A 23,029-nucleotide genomic window follows, 5' to 3' on the forward strand; every position below is an offset into this window, starting at 1 on the left:
TAACAAATATTTTAAATTATTTTAAATCCCTGAGCATTAGCGGCGCTTTCCCCAAAAACGCCGCTAAAGACCTGAGCATTAGCGGCGCTTTCTTAAAAACGCCGCAAAATCCCCGAAAGCTCACAAAACGGTGTCGTTGGGCTTAGGTTTTTTTTGCGGCGCTTTCCTAACAATGCCGCTAAAGCCCTGAGCATTAGCGGCGCTTTCTTAAAAACGCCGCTAAATCCCCGAAAGCTCAGAAAACGGCGTCGTTTGGCTTAGATTTTTTGCGCGCTTTCCCAAAAACGCCGCTAAATCCCTGAAAGCTCAGAAAATGGCGTCGTTGGGCTTAGGTTTTTTTGCGGCGCTTCACCAAAAACGCCGCTAAAGACCTGAGCATTCGCGGCGCTTTCTTAAAAACGCCGCTAAATCCCGAAAGTTCAGAAAACGGTGTCGTGTGGCTTAGGTTTTTTTGAAGCGCTTTCTCAAAAACGCCGCTAAAGCCCTGAGCATTAGCGGCGCTTTCTTAAAAACGCCGCAAAATCCCTGAAAGCTCAAAAAACGGCGTCGTTGGGCTTAGGTTTTTTGCGGCGCTTTCTGGAAAACGCCGCTAATGCCTATTTTAGTGGCGTTTTCCATAAAGCGCCGCTAATGATTAATCTTTAGCGGCGTTTTTTATTCAAACGCCGCTAAAAGCCTGTTTTGGTGTAGTGAATAGACTCACATCATCTTCACTTCTACTCACTCCAAGTAATATCACATTTCGAACATAAATACTACTCCAATTTGAACAACAAATTCTGATCCGACTAAGCTCCAATGATTTCTTAAAACGTTGGTCTAAAGTCAGAGCTAATTTATCACCGACGGACAGCCTTAAAAATGTCCCCAAAGCAAAGTCTATTAACATTAACCATCACATGCACATGTTTTTCTCTTGTCTTTAAAAGATTCTCAACCCCTAACTGTAATAAAAGTACAATTCTCCCGTACTTTATTTGTATAGGACGTGAAAGCAAAATTAAAAAAAAATACAACGCGTTTTTCTTTCTCTTTTTTTTTTTTCATATTCATATTTTTTTCTATTTTTAACCAATTATTTCGAAGATAATAATGGAATTGAAATAAATAAACAAAAATAAATAAGAATTTTAGATCTAGATTGTAATAATATATAATCACCGACAAACCGCGTTTGGAGCCTATAAAATGGAAGCTCTTTGTTCAAGAATTTTCGTGAAGTTAAAGAAAAATTTGTTGATTGGTTAGAGAGAAAATTAATGGGGCCTTTCATCATTCCTTTTGTTAAGGTTTGGCTATTGTTTTTCATTGTTGGCACCATTTTTGGAGCAGTCAATGGTTGGTTTAATGCTCATGCAACGTTCTATGGGGCTGACCAAAGTCCCTTTTCTCTTGGTAAGCCTACATTTTCTAATGGATAATTAATTTCATAAATTTCTATTTTTTCATTATCGATTAAGTTTTAATTTTATTAATATTATTATTATAATAATTAAAAATATATGAGTTTAAACACTTTTTTTTCGATTTAAGGATTAAAAAAAAATTTATGACATGGTATAAAAATTTATATTTATCTTCTTTTAAGAATAATAAACCCAATAATCTTATACTTATAATTAAAAGCATTTGCATGACTAATTCTAGTATACATTATATTTCTTTTATATATGTATTTTAGTGTGAGATTATTTTTGTCTTGATTTGAATAGAACAGTAATTAAAATTCTCATCAGACACTTATTTGACACGGATTTGAACCAACCATCTCTTACCTCTAATATTGTATTGAAAAAAATATTTATTATGAATTTTATTTCAAGTTCTTATAAAAAAGTTTTTGTCGTAAATAAATATATAGGCTCAACTCTTTTTTGAAAAATAAAGTTTGTATTTGTTATATTATTTTGAAGTGAACATACTATAACTCAAATAATGTCATAAAATATGGAACTTTCTGAGTTAAATATTATATCTAGATATATATATATATAGATAATTATCTATTGATATGTTTCTTTTCCCCTAGAAATGCCAAAAATAAATTTGGGTGCCCACCCAATAATTAAAATTGGGGGATATTTGAACTTTCAATATATATATACTTACACCAAATATATATATATACACACTTTTACAAATTATTAATTGGATGATGATATTATTATAGGGGGAGCCTGTGGATATGATAACACTTTGCATGCTGGATTCGGAGCAAACACAGCAGCACTGAGTGGTGCACTTTTCAGAGATGGCGAGGCTTGTGGTGCTTGCTACCAACTCAGGTGCGATTATCGGGCCGACCCGAAGTGGTGCCTCCGTCGTGCTAGTGTCACCATAACGGCCACCAACTTTTGTCCTTCCAACAACAACGGAGGGTGGTGCAATCCCCCTCATCACCATTTCGACATGTCATTGCCTGCCTTCCTTCGCATCGCTCGCCACGGGGATGAAGGTATTGTTCCGGTCCTTTATCGGAGGTACGATTAACATTTTTGCATACCATTACCAATAATCTTAATTAATAAGATTGTGCTTTTAAAATTTGTTTTTTCATTATTTGATTTTCGAAGGGTGCCATGCAAGAGGAGAGGCGGAGTCCGGTTCACCTTGAAAGGGCAATCGAGTTTCAACATGGTGATGATCACGAACGTCGGTGGCAGCGGCAACGTGAAGGCGGCATGGATAAGGGGGTCGAGAACCAGTACATGGCTGCCTATGAATAGGAATTGGGGTGCAAATTGGCAAAGCAGCATTGATCTAAGAAACCAAAGACTGTCTTTTAAGCTCACTTTGGTGGATGGCAAAACATTGGAATTTCTCAATGTTGTCCCTTCGACGTGGAAGTTTGGCCAAACCTTTGCTTCAACACGACAGTTCTTTTAACTAATATTGCCATTAAGACAAATTAATGTCTTAGAAAAACCATTATTTTTAAAATTGATGGTTTTATAATTAAAAAAGGGATAATGACATAATAAATACGTCATTAATTTTTCCCAGAGTTTTCATTTAACCCTTACTTGATGTTAGCAAAATTTAAACATGCAGTGTTTGGGAGAACGCAATATGCATATATTTGTAATTTGCTTGTATAAGAATTTGAATAAAAAATAGAAGAGGACTAGAAAATCCAGTCCTTTTTTTCTTCTTCTTTATGATATTCTAATCTTGCCAACTTGTATAAATTAACATCTCTTATTTATATTGTCGCCTAATATTCTAATTGATCTATATCTAAAGATTATCATGTTGATATTTAATTTATATAGCATGTGTGCAGTAAATCCTCAAGTATCAAAATGTTGAAAATATCCCATGAACGTAGTTGTACATAAGAAGGAAGGAAAGATGAACACACCATGATTTCTTCAATCTTTTGAGGTAATGGAGGAGATTAAGTGTTGATCTAAATTTAACTCAAATTCTGAAATCTGACAACCTGAAAAATTCTGAAATCCTACTACTTGAAAAAGTAAACCTATTTTATTTTTATGACCTCTATGGTAAATTTTTTTTATTCTTCGTATTCATTTTACGGTTTATATTCAAGGTTTATGGTTGTTCCTCTCAATATTATCGCCTCCAATATTCGAACTCGTATCGTTCTATAGGGGTGCAGTACTGTATCATATCACTATATCAACATTTACTAATACACCAAAATATCTTTCATGTTCATTTCCATAAAAATTAAACTTTTCGAAGTTCATGATTCTTGAAATAAATTTTTATCATAGCTCATGGGTATAAATTTTGATCGTCTTCAAAAATGTATTTTATCAATGGTAACAATCATGTTCCAACCTTGCAAATTCTCAAAGGCTTCCAAAGTTAGAATCACTCAAATTCATAGTTGGATTGAATTCTAATTATTTTCAAGTTTTTCGAGTATAATTCGAAAGAGGCTTTGCTTAAAAATATGGTAAATCATATAATTGGTCATCAAATTTTAATAAGTTTTTATTTTGTGCGACGAAAATAAAAATTTGCATTTTAAGCAGTTGGCATTAAAAATCGTTCTCATGTTGGTCACTCACAGTTAACTCAATGTTATTATGCACTCATTTTAATCACAAAACTTTATAAATTTTTATTTTGGTCATTTATTTCTTTTTCTAAAATTAATTTTAATTTTTCCAAAAAAATATAAATTTTTACTTGGAATTGAGTTTTTCATCAATAGAGATGAAACTCAAGTTTTTCCCTGTAACTAAATTTCTTGTAAAACTCCAATAGTTTCTCTCTTTTACTAGGAAAAACTTAGAATTAATTTTTTTAAAAATAAAAATAAAAGATAAAATGATTTTTCTATCTAAAAACCAAGCTTTTCCTATAAAAACTCGGGACTTTTTATTTTATTGAAAAAAAATAAATTTAATTCTAAAAAGAAAAAAATTAAAAAGATAAAGTGCTTTTCCATGTAACATTCTAGGTTTTTCCCAAGTTTTTTTTTTTACTGAAAAAAATTAAAATTAATTCTAGAAAGATAAAAGAAAATTAAAAAGATAAAATAAGTGATCAACATGAAATTTTATTGAAGTTGGATGACTGATATGAATGTACAATAAAATTGAATTAATGGTGAGTGACCAAAATGAAAACAGTTTTTAACAATAGTACCTAAAATGCAAATTATTTTAATTTTTGGGTGATAAAACTTAGAACTTCTTTAGATTGTGCCAATTTTCGTTTAGGTCCAAACTCGCAAAGTCCAAACCCAAATTTTGGTGGACAGTGTATAAATCAATCCAGCTGCAAAACCCTGTTGGCTCAAACCATTGAGAAAAAAAAGAAGAAGAAGAAGAAAAACCTCGTCTCCATGGCATCAAGAACCTTGTTCACAATCTTAAACAACAAGAAGACCAAAACTTTAACCGCAGATTGGCTAGTAATGACAAGGGCATATTGTGTTGCACCAAACCCAGCAAACATAAACTCTCTTTATTCAAGAATCAATGCTATAGGAGACCCAAACTGCAGTGTAACTCCAGTTCTTCAACAATGGGTTAAAGGCAAAAATGTCAAGGAATTTCAGCTGCAGCGTCTCATCCGTGATTTACGTTCTCGTAGGCGTTATACTCATGCCTTGGAGGTAAAGTATTTTATAAAGGGAGTTGATTGATTTTAGCAAATGAATGGGTTCTATCTGTTGCATTGCTTATGTTCTGGTTCTTTAAATTAGAATATGGAGGGTCGTCGCAAAATAGTGAACAAGCTGTATAGAATAGTTAGCAATGGAAATAAAAGGAAAATGAAATGTTTTGCGATTAAGGTTTTAAGGGTTTATGTAGAAACTTGAACCTCTAATTGGAAAGGATTGTTCTGAATAATTGCTAAGGGTTCAAATGCCTTGCTTTGGACTGCAATGGAAGTGGAAATCCAAATTATTGAAGCTTTCCTTAAGCTGTCTGCAATGGATAATTGAAGAATAAAGACAGAAAAGAAGCAATTACAATATGTAAAACTTGGAAAAGACGCAATTAATCAAATAGATGTCATGGTTTTTGGGTTGGAAAAGGCTTCAATACTTATTAATTGCTAGTTTTATAATCCCTATCGTGTCTAGGTTTGAGACTACCATCCTGGCACTAAATGTGTAGAACTTCACCACTAAGATTTACTACAAACTGCATTTAATCTTTAGCTGTAGATGTGCAAACGTGTTGTGTATCTTTATAATACTTCAAATGTCTTTGTTTTGTTCTTGCAACGATTCATTTCCATGCACGGATGCAGCAAAGTAAAACATCTCCTGTCCTATTACTAATGCTCTGACAGTATGCATGGGTTTTTAAGTTTCTGTTTTTCTTGTATGCTTATGTTGGGTCCTTGGCAGAGCAGGTTTCCAAATGGATGAGTAGTAGCGACCTTGAATTTTCTTCAAGTGACTATGCTGTGCAGTTGGATCTAATTGGTAGAGTTAATGGGCTAACTGCTGCAAAGAACTTCTTTAGTAGCTTGAGAGACCAAGATAAAACTGTGAAGACCTATGGGGCTCTTTTAAATTGCTATGTTCGGGTAGGCCTTATCGATGAGTCTCTTTCCCTTATGAAGAAGATGAAGGAGATGGGTTTTCTTTCCTCTCCGCTCAACTACAATAACCTTATGTGCCTCTACACACACAGGGGACAATTTGAAAAAGTCCCTGATGTATTGTTAGAGATGAAGATGAATGGTGTCTCCCCTGACAAGTTCAGCTATAAAATCTGCATCAATTCTTACGGGGCTAGAGCTGATTATGACATCATGGAGAAGGTTCTACAAGAAATGGACAGCCAACGGGACATTCAAATGGATTGGTGTACTTATTCCCTAGCGGCAAACTACTACATAAAAGCAGGTCTTAAAGAAAAGGCACTTCATTATCTCAAGGAATGCGAGAAGAAGGTAGGTAATGATGCAGAAGGCTATGACCATTTGATTTCATTTTATGCTCGTTTGGGAAACAAAGATGAACTGAAAAGGCTGTGGGACCTTCAAAAGTCCAAATGTAGGAAGCAAACCAATAAAAACTACATAGTAATGTTGGGTTCATTGGTGAAGCTTGGTGAGCTTGAAGAAACTGAAAAGTTAATTGATGAGTGGGAGCTGTCTTGTAAGACATATGATTTCCGAGTGCCTAACGTGCTTCTTATTGGTTATTGTCAGAAAGATTTAGTTGAAAAGGCAGAAGCAAAGTTACAGGATGTAATCAAAAGAAGGAAGATTGCAATCCCGAACAGTTGGTCTATTGTCGCAACTGGATACATGAATAAGAACAAAATGGAGAAGGCTTTTGAGTGTTTTAAGGAAGCTCTTGCTATGCAGACACAAAATAGAGGGTGGAAGCCAAAAGCAGGTTTAATATCAAGCATATTGAGTTGGCTAGGTGAGAATGGAGAAGTTGAAGATGCAGAAGCTTTTGTGAAATTATTGAGAACCAAGGTTCCTGTAAATAGAGAAATGTACCATGCCCTTTTAAAGGCATATATCAGAAATGGAAAAGAAGTAGAGGGGCTTTTGGTGAGCATGAAGGATGATAAAATAGATGAAAACGGGGACACAATGAAGATCCTTAGCCTTCAAGACCAAAACTCTGAAGTCACTGGGTAGAGGTGCAATTTTAACTACTTGAAGTAGCTACAGAATCTTTTAACAGTCAATCTGACCAAATGATGATAATCTTACATTACATGTTGCCCTTCCTCAGTGTGTAACATGTTTATTTTGTTATGTCCTTGGGGAACATGCTTTGAAATTATGTGCAGATTTATGTCATCATCGCTATGTTGTTAGAAGCAGGAAAGTAGTTTGGCTTATTTATCATGTATACAGGGTAGGGGTGGGAAACTGCATTTCACATTTATTATATGATAGGAGATGCATTCATGATTGTAGTGACAGCTCTAGTTATTACAGTAAGGTTGATCATTTAGTTGACGTCAAAGACATTTGGAATTTCATTTCTAATGACACTTTTTTTAATTAGGGATAGTAATCAGGACTGTTATTCCATATATTTTGATAGTGAAAATTAAAATTTTGAGCTTAACAATGATCATTCTTTTTTGAGTGGGCTATTCAATGTTATGAAATTCCATCTAAATCGAAGTCAAAATCCAAACTCCAGTTGGATTGGGAAAATATAAAGCCCAAAAGTTGTTATACTACTTGTCTTAAAAGAACATGTCGAGTCAACCGCAGGTTCGCTCATTGGTGGGCTCATCTAACTCAAGATTTTCATGTGCTTCTCATGTGGACGGTGGACCTCATCAGATTATATTCCAATGGTGAGAGTACCATCAAACACTAGAGTTTCATTATGATCTACTTGAAGTCCTTTCTATCACTTTCATTAAAGCCTTCCATAATTTTACTACCAACTCCATCAGATCATGTCTCAGTGTTGATTTCCATCAAGGCCTACTCGAAGGTCCGTCGTATCATATCTCAATAAAGCCGTCCATAGTTTTAGTGCAACCAAATGCAATCATCAAGTCATTGCTTACGACCAATCCCATTTTCCTACCAACTGCAGACACTATCATCAAGTTATTGCTTGACATCGCTCCAAGACCCTACAATAATCCTATGCTATAGATTACCGGTACAAAAAGGTCACACCAAGCTCTTCCTCTATATAAGTTACCTCATTCTCTAACAAGGGGCAAACTATCGCAACCACTTCCAAGTTCTACTATAACTCTCCAAACTTTTGTGACTCTTGGTACATCAATGTTAACTGCATCCAACTATCGTCCCTAAATCTTGTATCAACAAAAAGCCATAACAAAAGCGAGAAAGAGAAAAGACCGAGCAAATCACAAATGAAACATCACATCAGTAGTAGCAGTGAAGAAGAATTGCATTCGGAATTAAAATCAGACTATACAGAATCCAAGGCAGAGGCAACGAACGAACAAGCTAAGCTATGATAAGAAATGACTTGCATGCACAAAATTGGCAACTTGGAGGTGAGGATGTAGTGTTAGTTTTATCTTGAATTATTTCATGGCTAATGATTGGTTTAGTGTTGTAGTTTTATAATTACAGGATGCAGCTAGCCATACAAAAAACGGCTCTGTCCAGATGTTGCTATGCAAGGAGGATAGCCATAAGCCTAGATGGAGGCTAACAAGTAACTGTTCCAAATTCATGAATCCCATTCCCCCACGTTGGCTATCTAAAGATGCTTTAAGATCCATCGGTTGTAAGCTTTAAGAAGTTGAAATCTCCATTTCCACAGACTCTCAAAATCTTCGGAACGGGGTAATTTGAGTTTTAAAAAATTGTAATTATTTTATTTGGTATCAATTTTCGAATTTAAATCATGTTGGAATTGTTTTAAATTTAAGTTATTTAAGTCATTTCATGTTCGAGATACTTTTAAATTGAATATTACGATAAATTTAAATATGGGTTGAACATGTTTGAGTTATTATTATTTTTATAGGTTAAATAAGTGAGTAAAATTTTCATTTTAGATTTTAAATTAATCGGATTAGAAAATGCAAAAAACTAAAAATAAATGTACTTTAAGTAGTATGAATTCTACCGAGCTTCGTGTTAAATTAATTATTAATAAATTTTGTTGAGACAAATTATAGAGTAAATATTTGAATATTAAAATATACATTAAGAATTTGAAGAATAAAAATTAAATCTTAAATTTAGTGTAACAAAGGAATCAAAATTAAAATTTAACCATTATTATGTAATTCAGAATTTGAGTTTATCACGGTATTAAAGGTATAAAATTGAAATCTTACTATTTTATTATATAATGAAAAAAAGGTTATATAGATTTGTCTAGGGGTGAGTGTTCGATCAGGTCGAGTGAAAAAATATCGAGTTAATCAAGTTGATGAATTATATTTTATCATCCTAACTCGATTTGAAATTTTTTCTAATCGAGTCGAGTGAAATGAAATTCAAATCAAGTAAAATTGTTCGAGTTTTAAATTAAAAATTAAATAAGTCAAATTAAAATATTATTACAATATAACTAATTCCATATAGCCCATAAATTTGAAACCATATATATTTGAATTTCTTTTTAAAAAAATTAGTATGATAAACTTGAATCATTAATTAACTTATTTAGTTCCTCAGAATTATTGTTCTAGAAAATATTTTGAATTTTAAAAATCATTTTAAATTATTTTTGTAATTTTTGTTGAGAAAGAGGCTAATTTGTTTATTTTCAAACTTGATAAGGACCAAAAAGATATTCACACTAATTTATTATTCAAATTATTAGAATAGTAAAATTTACCTATTTAAATTAACTTAAAAAATTTAAATTTTTTTTTTAATTTTTTTAAATTGAATCGAATTTTTTTTATGTGAAATGGCCGTGTACCCTTCAAAACGACACGAAAACAGAGCAGCCAAAGTACCGCCGAACTCAGTAATGATAGCAGCGAAACTAAAACCATATCCTTTCCAACAAAAATATCAGATGGAAATTCCCATCAAATGTTGTCTTCAAAGATGCTGAAAAAGCCATTTTCTTCATCTTCAACTAAAACCTTATTAGACATAATTTCCCAACAAAAACATCCCATTGCCTCAATCAAACCCATACTTTTAACCCTCAAATCCAAACCCAATTTTGCTCTTAACTTCTTCAAATGGAGCCAAAGTTTCTCAAAATCGCCCCACGGTTTACCCTCCTACTGTGCACTCATTCACATCTTTCTCTGCCATCGAATGTTTGGTGCCGCAGCTCAGGTGTTCGAGGAAATGATGGACCATGTAGATACAAATATTGATGTTCTTGATGCTTTTAATGAAGGGTTTAGGGATTTTGGATCCAACCCAAATGTCGTTTTTCGGTTTTTGTTGGAAAGTTACAGCAAGAATGGGAAATTGGATATGGCTTTCCTTGTGTTCATGGAAATGGCTAAAAGGAGGCTTTACATCTCAAATAATTTGGTTTTTAGGATGCTGAATTCTTTAATGAATGCGAATTGTGTTGATAACTATGGTGAATTTTGTAGATTTTTTAGAACACGAGGTTTTTGTGTGTATGGGATTGTGATGGAAGGGCTTTTGAAGAATAGGAAGATTGGAATGGCCTTGATTTTTCATGAAAAGATGATTTTGAAGGGTATAGAGGTTGACATTGTTGCTTGTAACAAGATTTTGAAGGGTCTTGCTGTAAATAAGGAAATAGGAATTGCTTCTAAGTTATTTGATGTAATACTAACTTTTGGTCCGTTGCCAAATGTGGTGACTTTTAGCACACTGATTAACATGTATTGTAAAGATGGAAAATTGGATACAGCATTTGAGATTTACAATGTTATGATAAAGAGGAATGTAATTCCAGATTTAATTCTGTATTCTATACTTATTGATGGTTATTTCAAGGCAGGGAGATTGGATGAGGGAGAGAAGCTCCTCTCTGTGGCTTTAGATCGAGGTATCAAGTTGGATTTGGTTGTTTTCAGCTTGGCTCTGGACGCTTATGGCAAGGTAGGGGATTTGGGGAGAGTGGTTCAGGTTTATAAGAGAATGTTGGAGGAAGATTTATCACCAAACATGGTGAGTTACAGCATTCTCATAAGTGGTTTGTTTGGAAATGGTAGGATGCTTGAAGCTTGTGGCATATTTGGTCAAATTATCAAAAGGGGTTTTGAGCCTTCTCTCATAACCTATAGTAGCCTCATTGATGGTTTCTGCAAGATGGGGAATTTGAAGGATGGTTTTCATCTATTTGATGATATGATAGAGAAGGGCCATCAACCTGATGTTGTTGTTTATAATGTGTTACTACATGGTCTTTGCAAAAAAGGGATGGCTAGAAGTGCTCTTAGGTTCTTCTTTAACAGTGTAAGCAAGGGTCTAAAATCCAATATCTTCATTTTTAACTCCTTGATGGATGGTTATTGTAGGTTGAAACAGTTAAGGAATGCTGTGAAGGTGTATATGTTAATGGGAATCTATAGCGTAAAACCAGATATAGTAACCTACACTTTGCTTGTTAGAGGTGCTTCAAAGCAAGGAAAACTGGATGCAGCACTGTTAGTTTTTTTTCAAATGCTGAAGAGGGGTTTCCCTGGAGATGCTATAACATACTGTACCCTCATGGATGGATTCTGCAAACATAAAAATCCAACTGCTGGATTGCAGATATTTAAACTGATGCAAACGAATGGAGTGATTCCTGATATTGCTGTATATAATGTTCTCCTCAATATGCTTCTCAAGGACTCTCATCTAGAAGAGGCATCAAAGCTTTTCAGCCAACTTGTTGAGAAAGGGCCAAAACCCGATGTCATAACGTACAACACAATGATATGTGGTTACTGCTCGTTGCAAAGATTGGATGAGGCGATTAGCCTCTTCCAACAGCTGACTTCTCTCTTTGGACCCAATTCAATTACCTTTACTATATTAATTGATGCTTTCTGCAAGGAGGGTAGAATGGATGGAGCTATGTCAATGTTTTCCAAAATGTTGGAGAAGGGTCCTGAACCCAATGTGGTAACATACGGTTGTCTAATTGATGGCTACTTCAAATCTCAGGACATGAGGACTGCCACTGAGCTTCACGAAGAGATGCTCGAAAACCAAATCAGTCCGAATATTGTCAGTTATAGCATCCTCATTGACGGCTTTTGCAAACAAGGATTAATGCTGGAAGCATCTCTTGCATTCTGCTGTGCTCTAGATAGACGTTTATTGCCTGATGTAGTTGCGTATTCAATTCTGATTCGTGGTTATTGCAAAGTTGGTAGATTAGTTGAGGCCAAGCTGTTATGTGAACAGATGTTCATGGAGGGAGTAATGCCGGATGATTTGTTAGAACGAACCCTGGTGGAATATAATCTCTAAAATACCATGGAAAAGAAGTCATGTACAGAGATCTTTTCATAGTCCACTAATTTGTGCTCATGGATGACTGATTTTTCACTCTCTGCATCTTGCTAGGTAATTTCTACTCTGCTTTACATTTACAGGGCTGAATTATACTTCTAATTTACATGCTCCATTGAGATCTTTTCCATACATTATCTTAGTGCTTACTAGATTTTAGGATCAAAATTTTGTACATTGCATTTCCTGTAGAGTTCTGATTATATATGTTTTCTATGAAAAGTTAGCCATAGGAACTTAAAAGGTTTTGACTTTTAAAAATTGAAAAAAAATTAAATTTTGTATTCTTCATAATTTATCACAAAATATTAAACAATTAAGTCTATCTTAAAGTTCTAAAACATTTTTCTTACTATAACAAATAATTTATTCTAATAGTAAATCTTTAAAAATCATAGAAATAATAGGGAACTTAGTTTTAAGATAAAATATTTATCAAAATTTTAGTTTTGATTTGTATATTTAAAATTGTAATCAACACCATGTTTTTCATCACTGTGTGTCACTAAGTTATAAGTACCACATGTAGATTGTTATCTAAAATGTTTGTGTATCTAGTGATATAATATATTTATCTGGTTTTTTTTATATTGTATTTTATTTTTTATTAAAAAAAGATAAATTAATCTTTGTACATTAAAAAAAATGTGAAAATTAACTTTTCTATTAAAAATTTCATCCACATGTGATGTTAAGTGATGATTTAGATTTTTTAAAGTTTTTCTTTTATGCAAGTGACTGGAATTAAAGGATGAGTAGGATCAATTAAAAGTGATTTATGAAGGCTCTTTTACCAAGAGTAGTATTGCATTTTGCCTCCGCTTCTAAAAAAATAGATAAATTAATCTATGTACGTTAGGTTAAATAGAAATTTACCATTCTGTTAAAAATTCCTTTTAGTTCAACTTTTAAGTGATGATATGACTGATAGAGTAGCTAGATAGCAATATGTGATGCATTTGGCCACATCAGCAAATATTTAAAAGTTTTGTACTAAAAAGAAAAAAAAGTATTTAAAAATTTAAAAAATCTCAAAAAAATATTTTAATAATTATTTAAAAAATCACATCTAAGATGAACATAAACTTTGTTTAGGTTCATCTTGGGCGTGGTTTTTAAGTAGTTATAAAAATTATAGGAAATTATTTATGTTATAAAATAAAGAGAGATGGAGAGAATAAAGAATAAAGAAAATATGAAAGCAATAGAGGATGTACTTTATTGATCAAAAGTGATTATTACAATGCTTAATCAAAGTTTTTATTTATAGGCATAAGAAGTATAAAAGAGTTAGAGATCTAATTCTAATAACTATTAGAATTTAAAGTACATTAAAACTTTATCTTAATCATAATGGGCATCCACTTAATAAGATATTCATAACACTCCTTCTTGGATGTCTATTGGTAGATAATGTGCCTCGTTAAAACATTATTAGGAAAAACTATGTGGGATAAAAACCTAATGAATGAAAAAGAGTACACAATCTATAATACGCATAATATGCTGCCTCATTAAAAACCTTACAAAGAAAATCTAATGGGACAAAACCCCGATTAAGGGAAAAAGAGTGCAACGCGTATTTACTCCCCCTCATGAAAATATCACATAATTTCTCATATTCTACGTATTCAATCTTGAATACTAGTTTTTTAAATGACTATTTGAACGTATTTACTAAGCATTTATATTACCATTCTTTTAAAAGTAATGAGTGAGGGAAATTTGGGGAAATATATTTTGGTCTCTTCAAGAGATTCAACAATAATCATAACAAACTTTAATTATGATTCTTTTATAAAAAACACTAATAGGTATTTTGGATCATTTTATAATCCTCCTTCAACTATTATTCACTAAGTCAAATTTACTACATATGTTCAAATTATTTCAATTCATATAAATGAACAATTTCTCGAGAATTCCAATATGCTTCTAGCATCCTAAATTTTTTAAGGATTTTAATATAAACTTTACAATATAGTTGTTGACACCATTTTTTGGATGAAAACGGGGTCGACTTGGATTTTGAAAAACGAAATGAAAACGGGAGTCGCCACCAATCCTTTTTGATGAGGTGTGATCGGATCACCTCAAAAAGTGGTTGTTTTTAATAAACGATTTAATTTTATTAAAATAACGATTTTGGTCCACGAAATTTAGAAAAATGGGTTCGAGAGTCGGTTACGCACGAGGAAGGGTTAGCACCCTCGATACGCCCAAAATTGGTACCTAGTTGATTACTTGATGTCTTAGTGTCGAAAAATTGAAAACTTTAAAGAGATTTAAAATGCGATCCTAAAAAAAAACTCGAATGATATGGATTGAAATTCAAAAGGATATTTGGCCATTTGGTTAAACGAGAAATCGAAACCCAACACATTAGGGCACGTTCCTCGAATTACCAAACGTGAAACATTACCTTATTTTGAAATTTGAAGGAATATTTGGCTATTTGGTTGAACGAGAAAAATCGAACCCAACACATTAGGGCACGTTTTCTCAAATTTCCAAACGCTAAATATTGCATTATTATTTTTTAGAAAAATCCTCAACTCGAGAAAATGATGTATCATATCCAATGCGTTTAGGACACAACGTAACGTATCGAATTCTCAATACGAGAATACATGCCGAAAAATTTACTTATTAAAAAAGCATTTAATTATCTCGGGTTTAGAAAAGAGATCATACCTAATAAGTTAGGACACAATCTTTTCTTAATTCCTGAGATCGTTTAAAAACTTGAGTTTGAAAAGATTCGTGTCTTTAGATTTATTGTGAAAGTCGAAACTCAGTAAGTTAGGGTACGACTTTCTCCAATCTAAACACGAAATTTTGCTTATAAAAAAAGTCATAATTTATGCATTGGACAAAGACAATTTAACGAAAAATAGTAAAAACAAACCACGATGTTAATATAATGAATTCGATAATGTAAATACAAATAATACAAACAATCATCAAAAAAATGGAATAAATATAAAAGACAAGTCAATCATGTATACATAATAACAAATAAATAAGCAAATAAAAAAACTAAAACATCAAAATAGATATGTAAATAAATAAATAAAGAAAATGAATAAAATTATACAAATGAAAAAGATATATATATATATATGTGTGTATATAAAAAATAATGGAAATATGAAAAATATGTAAGTATATATTTTAAAACTATTATATAAAATATATACATATACATACATATATACGTATGTAAATTAAAATATGCGTATATATATAGATGTATATATTATGAAATATACGTAAGCATATATATGTCTATATACATAGGTTTATAAAAATTAGAAATATAAGCGTATATAGATATATAGGTTATAAATTATGAAGAGTACATATAAGTATATACATGTATATAGATATGTGTAAAGAAATAAAGTATAAATATACATATAGACGTGCATATGTATAAAAATAAATTATAAAACCTACATTGGATATATTTATATAAAACATGTATATGCATGGTTTAAGAAACATAAAAATGTATATATATATAACTGCATAAATACAGACATATTTACATTTATGAAAAAAAAATAAAACAAGATGAAATAAATAATATATATGTATAGGTATATACATAAACTACAAATATAAAATAACATGGTAATAGATAATAAAAAAGAGTTAGACTAAATCGAATAAAAAAATTGAGGTTGGATCGTAAATAAAATCAAAGGGGAGGGGTTATATTGAGTGCGCGAATAACTTAGAGGGGCTGGAAGAGAAATTTTCCCTTCTCCTCTAAAACGCACAGCTTCAAAGGACCAGATTGAAACAAAGCCGAAATTACAGGGCCAAATTTAAAAACACAGCAAAAATAAAAAAAGGCTGAACCTAAACAAACAAAAAATGCGAGAGGACTACGGGCATAAATAGCCCAACAAATGAAAACACGCGGATCTTCCTGGTAATGGGTCGGGTCGCGCAAAATGGCGTCGTTTTGGCGTTGAGACCCCCAGGTGAAACGACGTCGTTTTTCATCTGGTATAAAAGTTTAAAAAAAGCCCCTAAAAATCAGATTCATCCCCCTTTCTTTTAAAAAAAAGAGAGCCTTGGAGCTCTCTCTCAAACGCCCAAATCCGGCCATGGTTGCCGACTGTGGTCGCCGCCGTAGTGCCTCCGTACGCGGTGGCCGACGTCGCAAAATAGCCTTTTACACCCCCACCACATGGTATCCTTGAGAGCCAAGCTCTCTCAACCTGTAAAAATAAGAAAAAGAAAACTTCCCAACCCCCTTTAGGCCCTAGTCGAACGACCGAGAAGAAGCACTCCAACAGCGAGGCCACGACCGTCTGGTAAGTCCCTTTTTATTTACTTTTTATTACTAATATTCTAAAAAGAAAAAAAGAGTAGATAAAACAAAAACAAAAAAATTCTTATGAACAGAATAATAGAGGAAAAAAAAACCTTTGATCTGTTTTCTGCTTTTTATTTCTTTCTCTTAATGTTTTTTTATTTGCAAAAGTCGGGAAGCCCGATTACAGTGATGAAGCCCCCTATTTCATTTTACAATATTCGGCTTTATAGCCAAAGAAAGCTAAATTTTTTCTGTCTAGTCTTGTCTGCTTCTGCTTTTCTTCTTGCGTGTTTGCAAGTGACCGTATGGTGGTGGCAGGAGGCGTCAGACGCACATGGTAGCAGGTGGCGCGGCGCTGGAGAGGCAGGGAAACCCTAGGGTTTCCTTTTTTGCTGAAATTTGTTTATGTTTTGGGCCGTTTGGGCCATTGGTCTCTTTTTTTTAAATTTTGGGCTAGGTTAATAATTGTGGGTTTGTTTGGGTTAGTTGGGCGTAGTGTATCTGTTTTGCTGGTATGGGCCCGGGCAAAATGGGCTTGTACAGCTACCCCTCTTTGCTCGTTGTCGTGTAACGAGAATAGAGCAAAGACTAAGAAAGACCAATTTTGCCCGGTCTCGCCGAGTCTTGACTTCTTTGAGTGCTTCTCTTCTTCATGTAGCTTCATTCCAATCACTACGTCTTGTTGCTTTAATCCCTCCACTGGGTACTGCATCTTCTGAGAGATTCGACTTGTAGCTTCGATCTTCTTCGTAGCAACTTCAGGGGGATGAAGTTCGTGTTTTTAGTTTGCTCCACTGTAACTTCAGGGAGATAAGACTGGATGCGATCTGCTTTACTATTGATTGAGAGATAAGATTTACAATCTTCAACCTACTCCACTGCTGCTCAAGGAGATAGGATTGGTTTTTTTTGTCTGCTCCGCTACTGCTTAGGGAGATAAGACTTGATGCGATTTGCTCCACTACTACTTAGGGAGATAAGATCTACAATCTTCGACCTGCTCCACTACTGCTTAAGGAGATAGGACTGGTGGCTTAAATCTGCTTCACTACTGCTTAGGAAAATGAGATTCGCCATCTTCGATCTGCTCCACTACTGCTTAGGGAGATAGGATCTACCATCTTTGACCTGCTCTACTACTGTTTAGGGAGATAGGACTGGTGGCTTAAATCTACTTCATTACTGCTTAGGAAGATAAGATTCGCCGTCTTCGATCAGCTCCACTACTGCTTAGGGAGATAGGACTGGTGGCTTAAATCTGGTTCACTACTGCTTAGGAAGATGAGATTCGCCATCTTCGATCTGCTCCACTACTGCTTAGGGAGATAGGATCTACCATCTTTGACCTGCTCCACTACTGCTTAGGGAGATAGGACTGGTGGCTTAAATTTGCTTCACTACTGCTTAGAAAGATAAGATTTGCCGTATTCGATCTGCTCCACTACTGCTTAGGGAGATAGGATCTACCATCTTTGACCTGCTCCATTACTGCTTAGGGAGATAGGACTGGTGGTTTAAATCAGCTTCACTACTGTTTAGGAAGATAAGATTCGCCGTCTTCGATCTGCTCCACTACTGCTTAGGGAGATAGGACCTACCATCTTTGACCTGCTCCACTACTGCTTAGGGAGATAGGACTGGTGGCTTAAATCTGCTTCATTACTGCTTAGGAATATGAGATTCGCCATCTTCGATCTGCTCCACTACTACTTAGGGAGATAGGATCTACCATCTTTGACCTGCTCCACTACTGCTTAGGGAGATAGGACTAGTGGCTTAAATCTGCTTCACCACTGCTTAGGAAAATAAGATTCGCCATTTTCGATCTGCTCCACTACTGCTTAGGGAGATAAGATCTACCATCTTCGACCTGTTCCACTGTAACCTCAGGGAGATAAGATCTGAAATTCTTCGGTTTACTCCACTGTAACCTCAGGGAGATAAGACCTGATGCAATCTACTTTACTGTAACTTCAGAGAGATGAGATCTTTTATTTTAATCCGCTCCACTGTAACTTCAAGGAGATAGGATTACTAGCTCTAATCTGCTCCACTGTAACCTCAGGGAGATAAGATCTGAAATTTTTCGGTCTACTCCACTGTAACCTCAGGGAGATAAGACTTACATATTCAACCTGCCCCACTGTAACTTCAGGGAGATAAGGTTTGTGGCTTCGATCTGCTCCTCTGTAATCTCAGGGAGATAAGATCTGAAATTCTTCGGTCTATTCCACTGTAACCTCAGGGAGATAAGACTTGCATATTCAGCTTGCCCCACTGTAACTTTAGGGAGATAAGGCTTTATGCGACCTGCTCTGCTGTAACTTCAGAGAGATAGGATCCTTTATTTTAATCCGCTCCACTATAACTTCTGGGAGATAGGATAGTGTATTCGATCTGCTCTGCTGTAATCTCAGGGAGATAAGATCTCTGGCTTCAATCTGCTCCACTGTAACCTCAGGGAGATAATATCTAAACTTCTTCGGTCTACTCCACTGTAATCTCAGGGAGATAAGACCTGATGCGATCTACTCTACTGTAACTTCAGAGAGATAAGATCTTTTATTTTAATCCGCTCCACTATAACTTCAGGGGTGTGGGTAACTTCATTGATCTGTTCTCTGGGGAACATGACCTGTATAATGAACCTAATTATGCCTAAAGATTAGGATAGAATGATCAAAATGAATTAAATGCTTCTAACTAGACATGTGTGAATGATGTTTGCATGAAAGTAGAATTTTATTTTTTTGAGAACGATCCCGTCGAGGTTGGCATTACTCGAAGTTTATTAAGGCTTTGTGACTGACGTCCTACAACTTCTTCTCACTTGACCGACTTCTTCAAAGCATCACTTTAATCAGATTGCCCCCACTGTGAAATCCACTAGGACACAAAATTTGTACCATCATTCAAAGCATCACTTTAGTCAGATTGCCCCCACTGTGAAATCCACTAGGACAAAATTTGATGTCTTAGTGTCGAAAAACTGAAAACTTTAAAGAGATTTAAAATGCGATCCTAAAAAAAAACTCGAATGATATGGATTGAAATTCAAAAGGATATTTGACCATTTGGTTAAACGAGAAATCGAAACCCAACACATTAGGGCACGTTCCTCGAATTACCAAACGTGAAACATTACCTTATTTTGAAATTTGAAGGAATATTTGGCTATTTGGTTGAACGAGAAAAATTGAACCCAACACATTAGGGCACGTTTTCTCAAATTTCCAAACGCTAAATATTGCATTATTATTTTTTAGAAAAATCCTCATCTCGAGAAAATGATGTATCATATCCAATGCGTTTATGACACAACGTAACGTATCGAATTCCCGATACGAGAATACATGCCGAAAAATTTACTTATTAAAAAAGCATTTAATTATCTCGGGTTTAGAAAAGAGATCATGCCTAATAAGTTAGGACACAATCTTTTCTTAATTCCTGAGATCGTTTAAAAACTTGAGTTTGAAAAGATTCGTGTCTTTAGATTTATTGTGAAAGTCGAAACCTAGTAAGTTAGGGTACAACTTTCTCCAATCTAAACACGAAATTTTTCTTATAAAAAAAGTCATAATTTATGCATTGGACAAAGACAATTTAACGAAAAATAGTAAAAACAAACCACGATGTTAATATAATGAATTCGATAATGTAAATACAAATAATACAAACAATCATCAAAAAAATGGAATAAATATAAAAGACAAGTCAATCATGTATACATAATAACAAATAAATAAGCAAATAAAAAAACTAAAACATCAAAATAGATATGTAAATAAATAAATAAAGAAAATGAATAAAATTATACAAATGAAAAAGATATATATATGTATATATAAAAAATAATGGAAATATGAAAAATATGTAAGTATATATTTTAAAACTATTATATAAAATATATACATATACATACATATATACGTATGTAAATTAAAATATGTGTATATATATAGATGTATATATTATGAAATATACGTAATCATATATATATGTATATATACATAGGTTTATAAAAATTAGAAATATAAGCGTATATAGATATATAGGTTATAAATTATGAAGAGTACATATAAGTATATACATGTATATAGATATGTGTAAAGAAATAAAGTATAAATATACATATAGACGTGCATATGTATAAAAATAAATTATAAAACCTACATTGGATATATTTATATAAAACATGTATATGCATGGTTTCAAGAAACATAAAAATGTATATACATATATATATAACTGCATAAATACAGACATATATTTACATTTATGAAAAAAAAATAAAACAAGATGAAATAAATAATATATATGTATAGGTATATACATAAACTACAAATATAAAATAACATGGTAATAGATAATAAAAAAGAGTTAGACTAAATCGAATAAATAAAAAAATTGAGGTTGGATCGTAAATAAAATCAAAGGGGAGGGGTTATATTGAGTGCGCGAATAACTTAGAGGGGCTGGAAGGGAAATTTTCCCTTCTCCTTTAAAACGCACAGCTTCAAAGGACCAGATTGAAACAAAGCCGAAATTACAGGGCCAAATTTAAAAACACAGCAAAAATAAAAAAAGGTTGAACCTAAACAAACAAAAAATGCGAGAGGACTACGGGCATAAATAGCCCAACAAATGAAAACACGCGGATCTTCCTGGTAATGGGTCGGGCTGCGCGCGGGTCGCGCAAAACGGCACCGTTTTGGCGTTGAGACCCCTAGGTGAAACGACGTCGTTTTTCATCTGGTATAAAAGTTTAAAAAAAGCCCCTAAAAATCAGATTCATCCCCTTTTCTTGAAAAAAAAACAGAGAGCCTTGGAGCTCTTTCTCAAACGCCCAAATCCGGCCATGGTTGCCGGCCGTGGTCGCCGCCGTAGTGCCTCCGTACGCGGTGGCCGACGTCGCAAAATAGCCTTTTACGCCCCCACCACATGGTATCCTTAAGAGCCAAGCTCTCTCAACCCGTAAAAATAAGAAAAAGAAAACTTCCCAACCCCCTTTAGGCCCTAGCCGAACGACCGAGAAGAAGCACTCCAACAACGAGACCACGACCGTCCGGTAAGTCCCTTTTTATTTACTTTTTATTACTAATATTCTAAAAAGAAAAAAAAGAGTAGATAAAACAAAAACAAAAAATTCTTATGAATAGAATAATAGAGGAAAAAAAACCTTTGATCTGTTTTCTGCTTTTTATTTCTTTCTCTTAATGTTTTTTTATTTGCAAAAATCGGGACTCCCGATTACAGTGATGAACCCCCCAATTTCATTTTACAATATTCGGCTTTATAGCCAAAGAAAGCTAAATTTTTTCTGTCTAGTCTTGTCTGCTTCTGCTTTTCTTCTTGCGTGTTTGCAGGTGACCGTATGGTGGTGGCAGGAGGCGTCAGACACACATGGTAGCAGGTGGCGCGGCGCTGGAGAGGCAGGGAAACCTTAGGGTTTTCTTTTTTGCTGAAATTTGTTTATGTTTTGGGCCGTTTGGGCCATTGGTCTCTTTTTTTAAATTTTGGGCTAGGTTAATAATTTTGGGTTTGTTTGGGTTAGTTGGGCCTAGTGTATCTGTTTTGCTGGTATGGGCCCGGGCAAAATGGGCTTGTACAATAGTGATTCATAAAATGTTGTAATAATAACCATTAGACGCAAGTTAAATCTTTTATAAATTTTTAATTTAATAATATATCTAAAGGATAGCATCTACCACAAAAGAATATTATATCTTTTCATAATCAATGCCAGGACTTAGTGAAAAACTTCATATTTTTATTCCGCTTTTGCAAAATTACTTCAACTACACCTTTACTGGCTTTATACCCTTAGATATTTGGACTACTGGTCCAAAAACTCCACAAATTTAATTGTACTTGAGTTGCGTCTTTCTATTTTTATCAATTTATTCCATATTTATATTTCTCAATAGATTTATTTAAGATCCTCTTTTTATTTCATTATTTCAATAATAATATTGCATGCAAAATCATTGTCGACCACTTTTATTATTCGGTTTCACATTTTATCGAATTGACATAACTTATCGAGATATCTTATTTTCATTATTTTAAAATTCAGTTTCAGGTAACTGAATCTCTTCTGAAGTTTTACTTATTAGTTATGCCTTGGGTCTCTTCTGGAGCACCCGCCTTCACTATATGACCATTTAGAAGAATTTTCATCTTTGGAATTGATCAATCTGTTGTTTATTCTAACTGATTGTCCTACTGAGACTTTTTAAAAAAAAATTAAAATATTAACTTGGTTATTCTCATTAATTTTGTAAATACATCTAATAGTTAACTTGTAATGAGTTATCATTGTTGAACTTC

General features: G+C 33.7%; 3 protein-coding genes and 1 long non-coding RNA gene across 5 annotated transcripts; all 4 read left to right on the forward strand.

Moving 5' to 3' along the window:
* The first annotated feature begins 1,217 nt into the window (after window positions 1-1,217).
* Window positions 1,218-3,161, forward strand: LOC107917651 (expansin-A12). The gene is made up of 3 exons (XM_016846955.2): window positions 1,218-1,395; window positions 2,171-2,480; window positions 2,574-3,161. Exons 1-3 carry the CDS (start codon window positions 1,260-1,262, stop codon window positions 2,884-2,886), a joined length of 759 nt encoding a protein of 252 aa, XP_016702444.2. The 5' UTR covers window positions 1,218-1,259; the 3' UTR covers window positions 2,887-3,161.
* A 1,558-nt stretch (window positions 3,162-4,719) lies between these two features.
* Window positions 4,720-7,557, forward strand: LOC107917182 (pentatricopeptide repeat-containing protein At4g21705, mitochondrial). Its single transcript, XM_016846557.2, has 2 exons — window positions 4,720-5,095; window positions 5,845-7,557. Exons 1-2 carry the CDS (start codon window positions 4,823-4,825, stop codon window positions 7,093-7,095), a joined length of 1,524 nt encoding a protein of 507 aa, XP_016702046.2. The 5' UTR covers window positions 4,720-4,822; the 3' UTR covers window positions 7,096-7,557.
* Window positions 7,558-7,782: 225 nt separating this feature from the next.
* On the forward strand, window positions 7,783-8,898 carry LOC121213792 (uncharacterized). Of its 2 annotated transcripts, none has more exons than XR_005909246.1 (2): window positions 7,783-8,456; window positions 8,514-8,898. It is a non-coding gene; the product is annotated as an uncharacterized lncRNA (long non-coding RNA). The 2 variants fall into 2 exon arrangements; XR_005909245.1 differs by having other exon boundaries at window positions 8,522-8,898.
* A 942-nt stretch (window positions 8,899-9,840) lies between these two features.
* Window positions 9,841-12,946, forward strand: LOC107916883 (putative pentatricopeptide repeat-containing protein At1g31840). Its single transcript, XM_016846254.2, has one exon. The coding sequence runs from the start codon at window positions 9,961-9,963 to the stop codon at window positions 12,322-12,324; it is 2,364 nt and encodes a 787-aa protein (XP_016701743.1). The 5' UTR covers window positions 9,841-9,960; the 3' UTR covers window positions 12,325-12,946.
* The last annotated feature ends 10,083 nt before the right edge of the window (window positions 12,947-23,029 follow it).

This window comes from Gossypium hirsutum, chromosome D01 (genome assembly GCF_007990345.1).
Source record: "Gossypium hirsutum isolate 1008001.06 chromosome D01, Gossypium_hirsutum_v2.1, whole genome shotgun sequence".
In the NCBI taxonomy this organism is placed as follows: Eukaryota; Viridiplantae; Streptophyta; class Magnoliopsida; order Malvales; family Malvaceae; genus Gossypium; species Gossypium hirsutum.

Excerpts from the sequence above, each read along its gene's own strand:
- LOC107917651 (XM_016846955.2), top strand. The coding sequence starts at position 1,260 with ATGGGGCCTTTCATCATTCCTTTTGTTAAGGTTTGGCTATTGTTTTTC. Across the intron at positions 1,396-2,170 it reads CCAAAGTCCCTTTTCTCTTG|GGGGAGCCTGTGGATATGAT; the intron begins GTAAGCCTACAT and ends ATATTATTATAG. Across the intron at positions 2,481-2,573 it reads GTTCCGGTCCTTTATCGGAG|GGTGCCATGCAAGAGGAGAG; the intron begins GTACGATTAACA and ends TGATTTTCGAAG.
- LOC107916883 (XM_016846254.2), top strand. The coding sequence starts at position 9,961 with ATGTTGTCTTCAAAGATGCTGAAAAAGCCATTTTCTTCATCTTCAACT.
- LOC107917182 (XM_016846557.2), top strand. The coding sequence starts at position 4,823 with ATGGCATCAAGAACCTTGTTCACAATCTTAAACAACAAGAAGACCAAA. Across the intron at positions 5,096-5,844 it reads GTTATACTCATGCCTTGGAG|GTTTCCAAATGGATGAGTAG; the intron begins GTAAAGTATTTT and ends TTGGCAGAGCAG.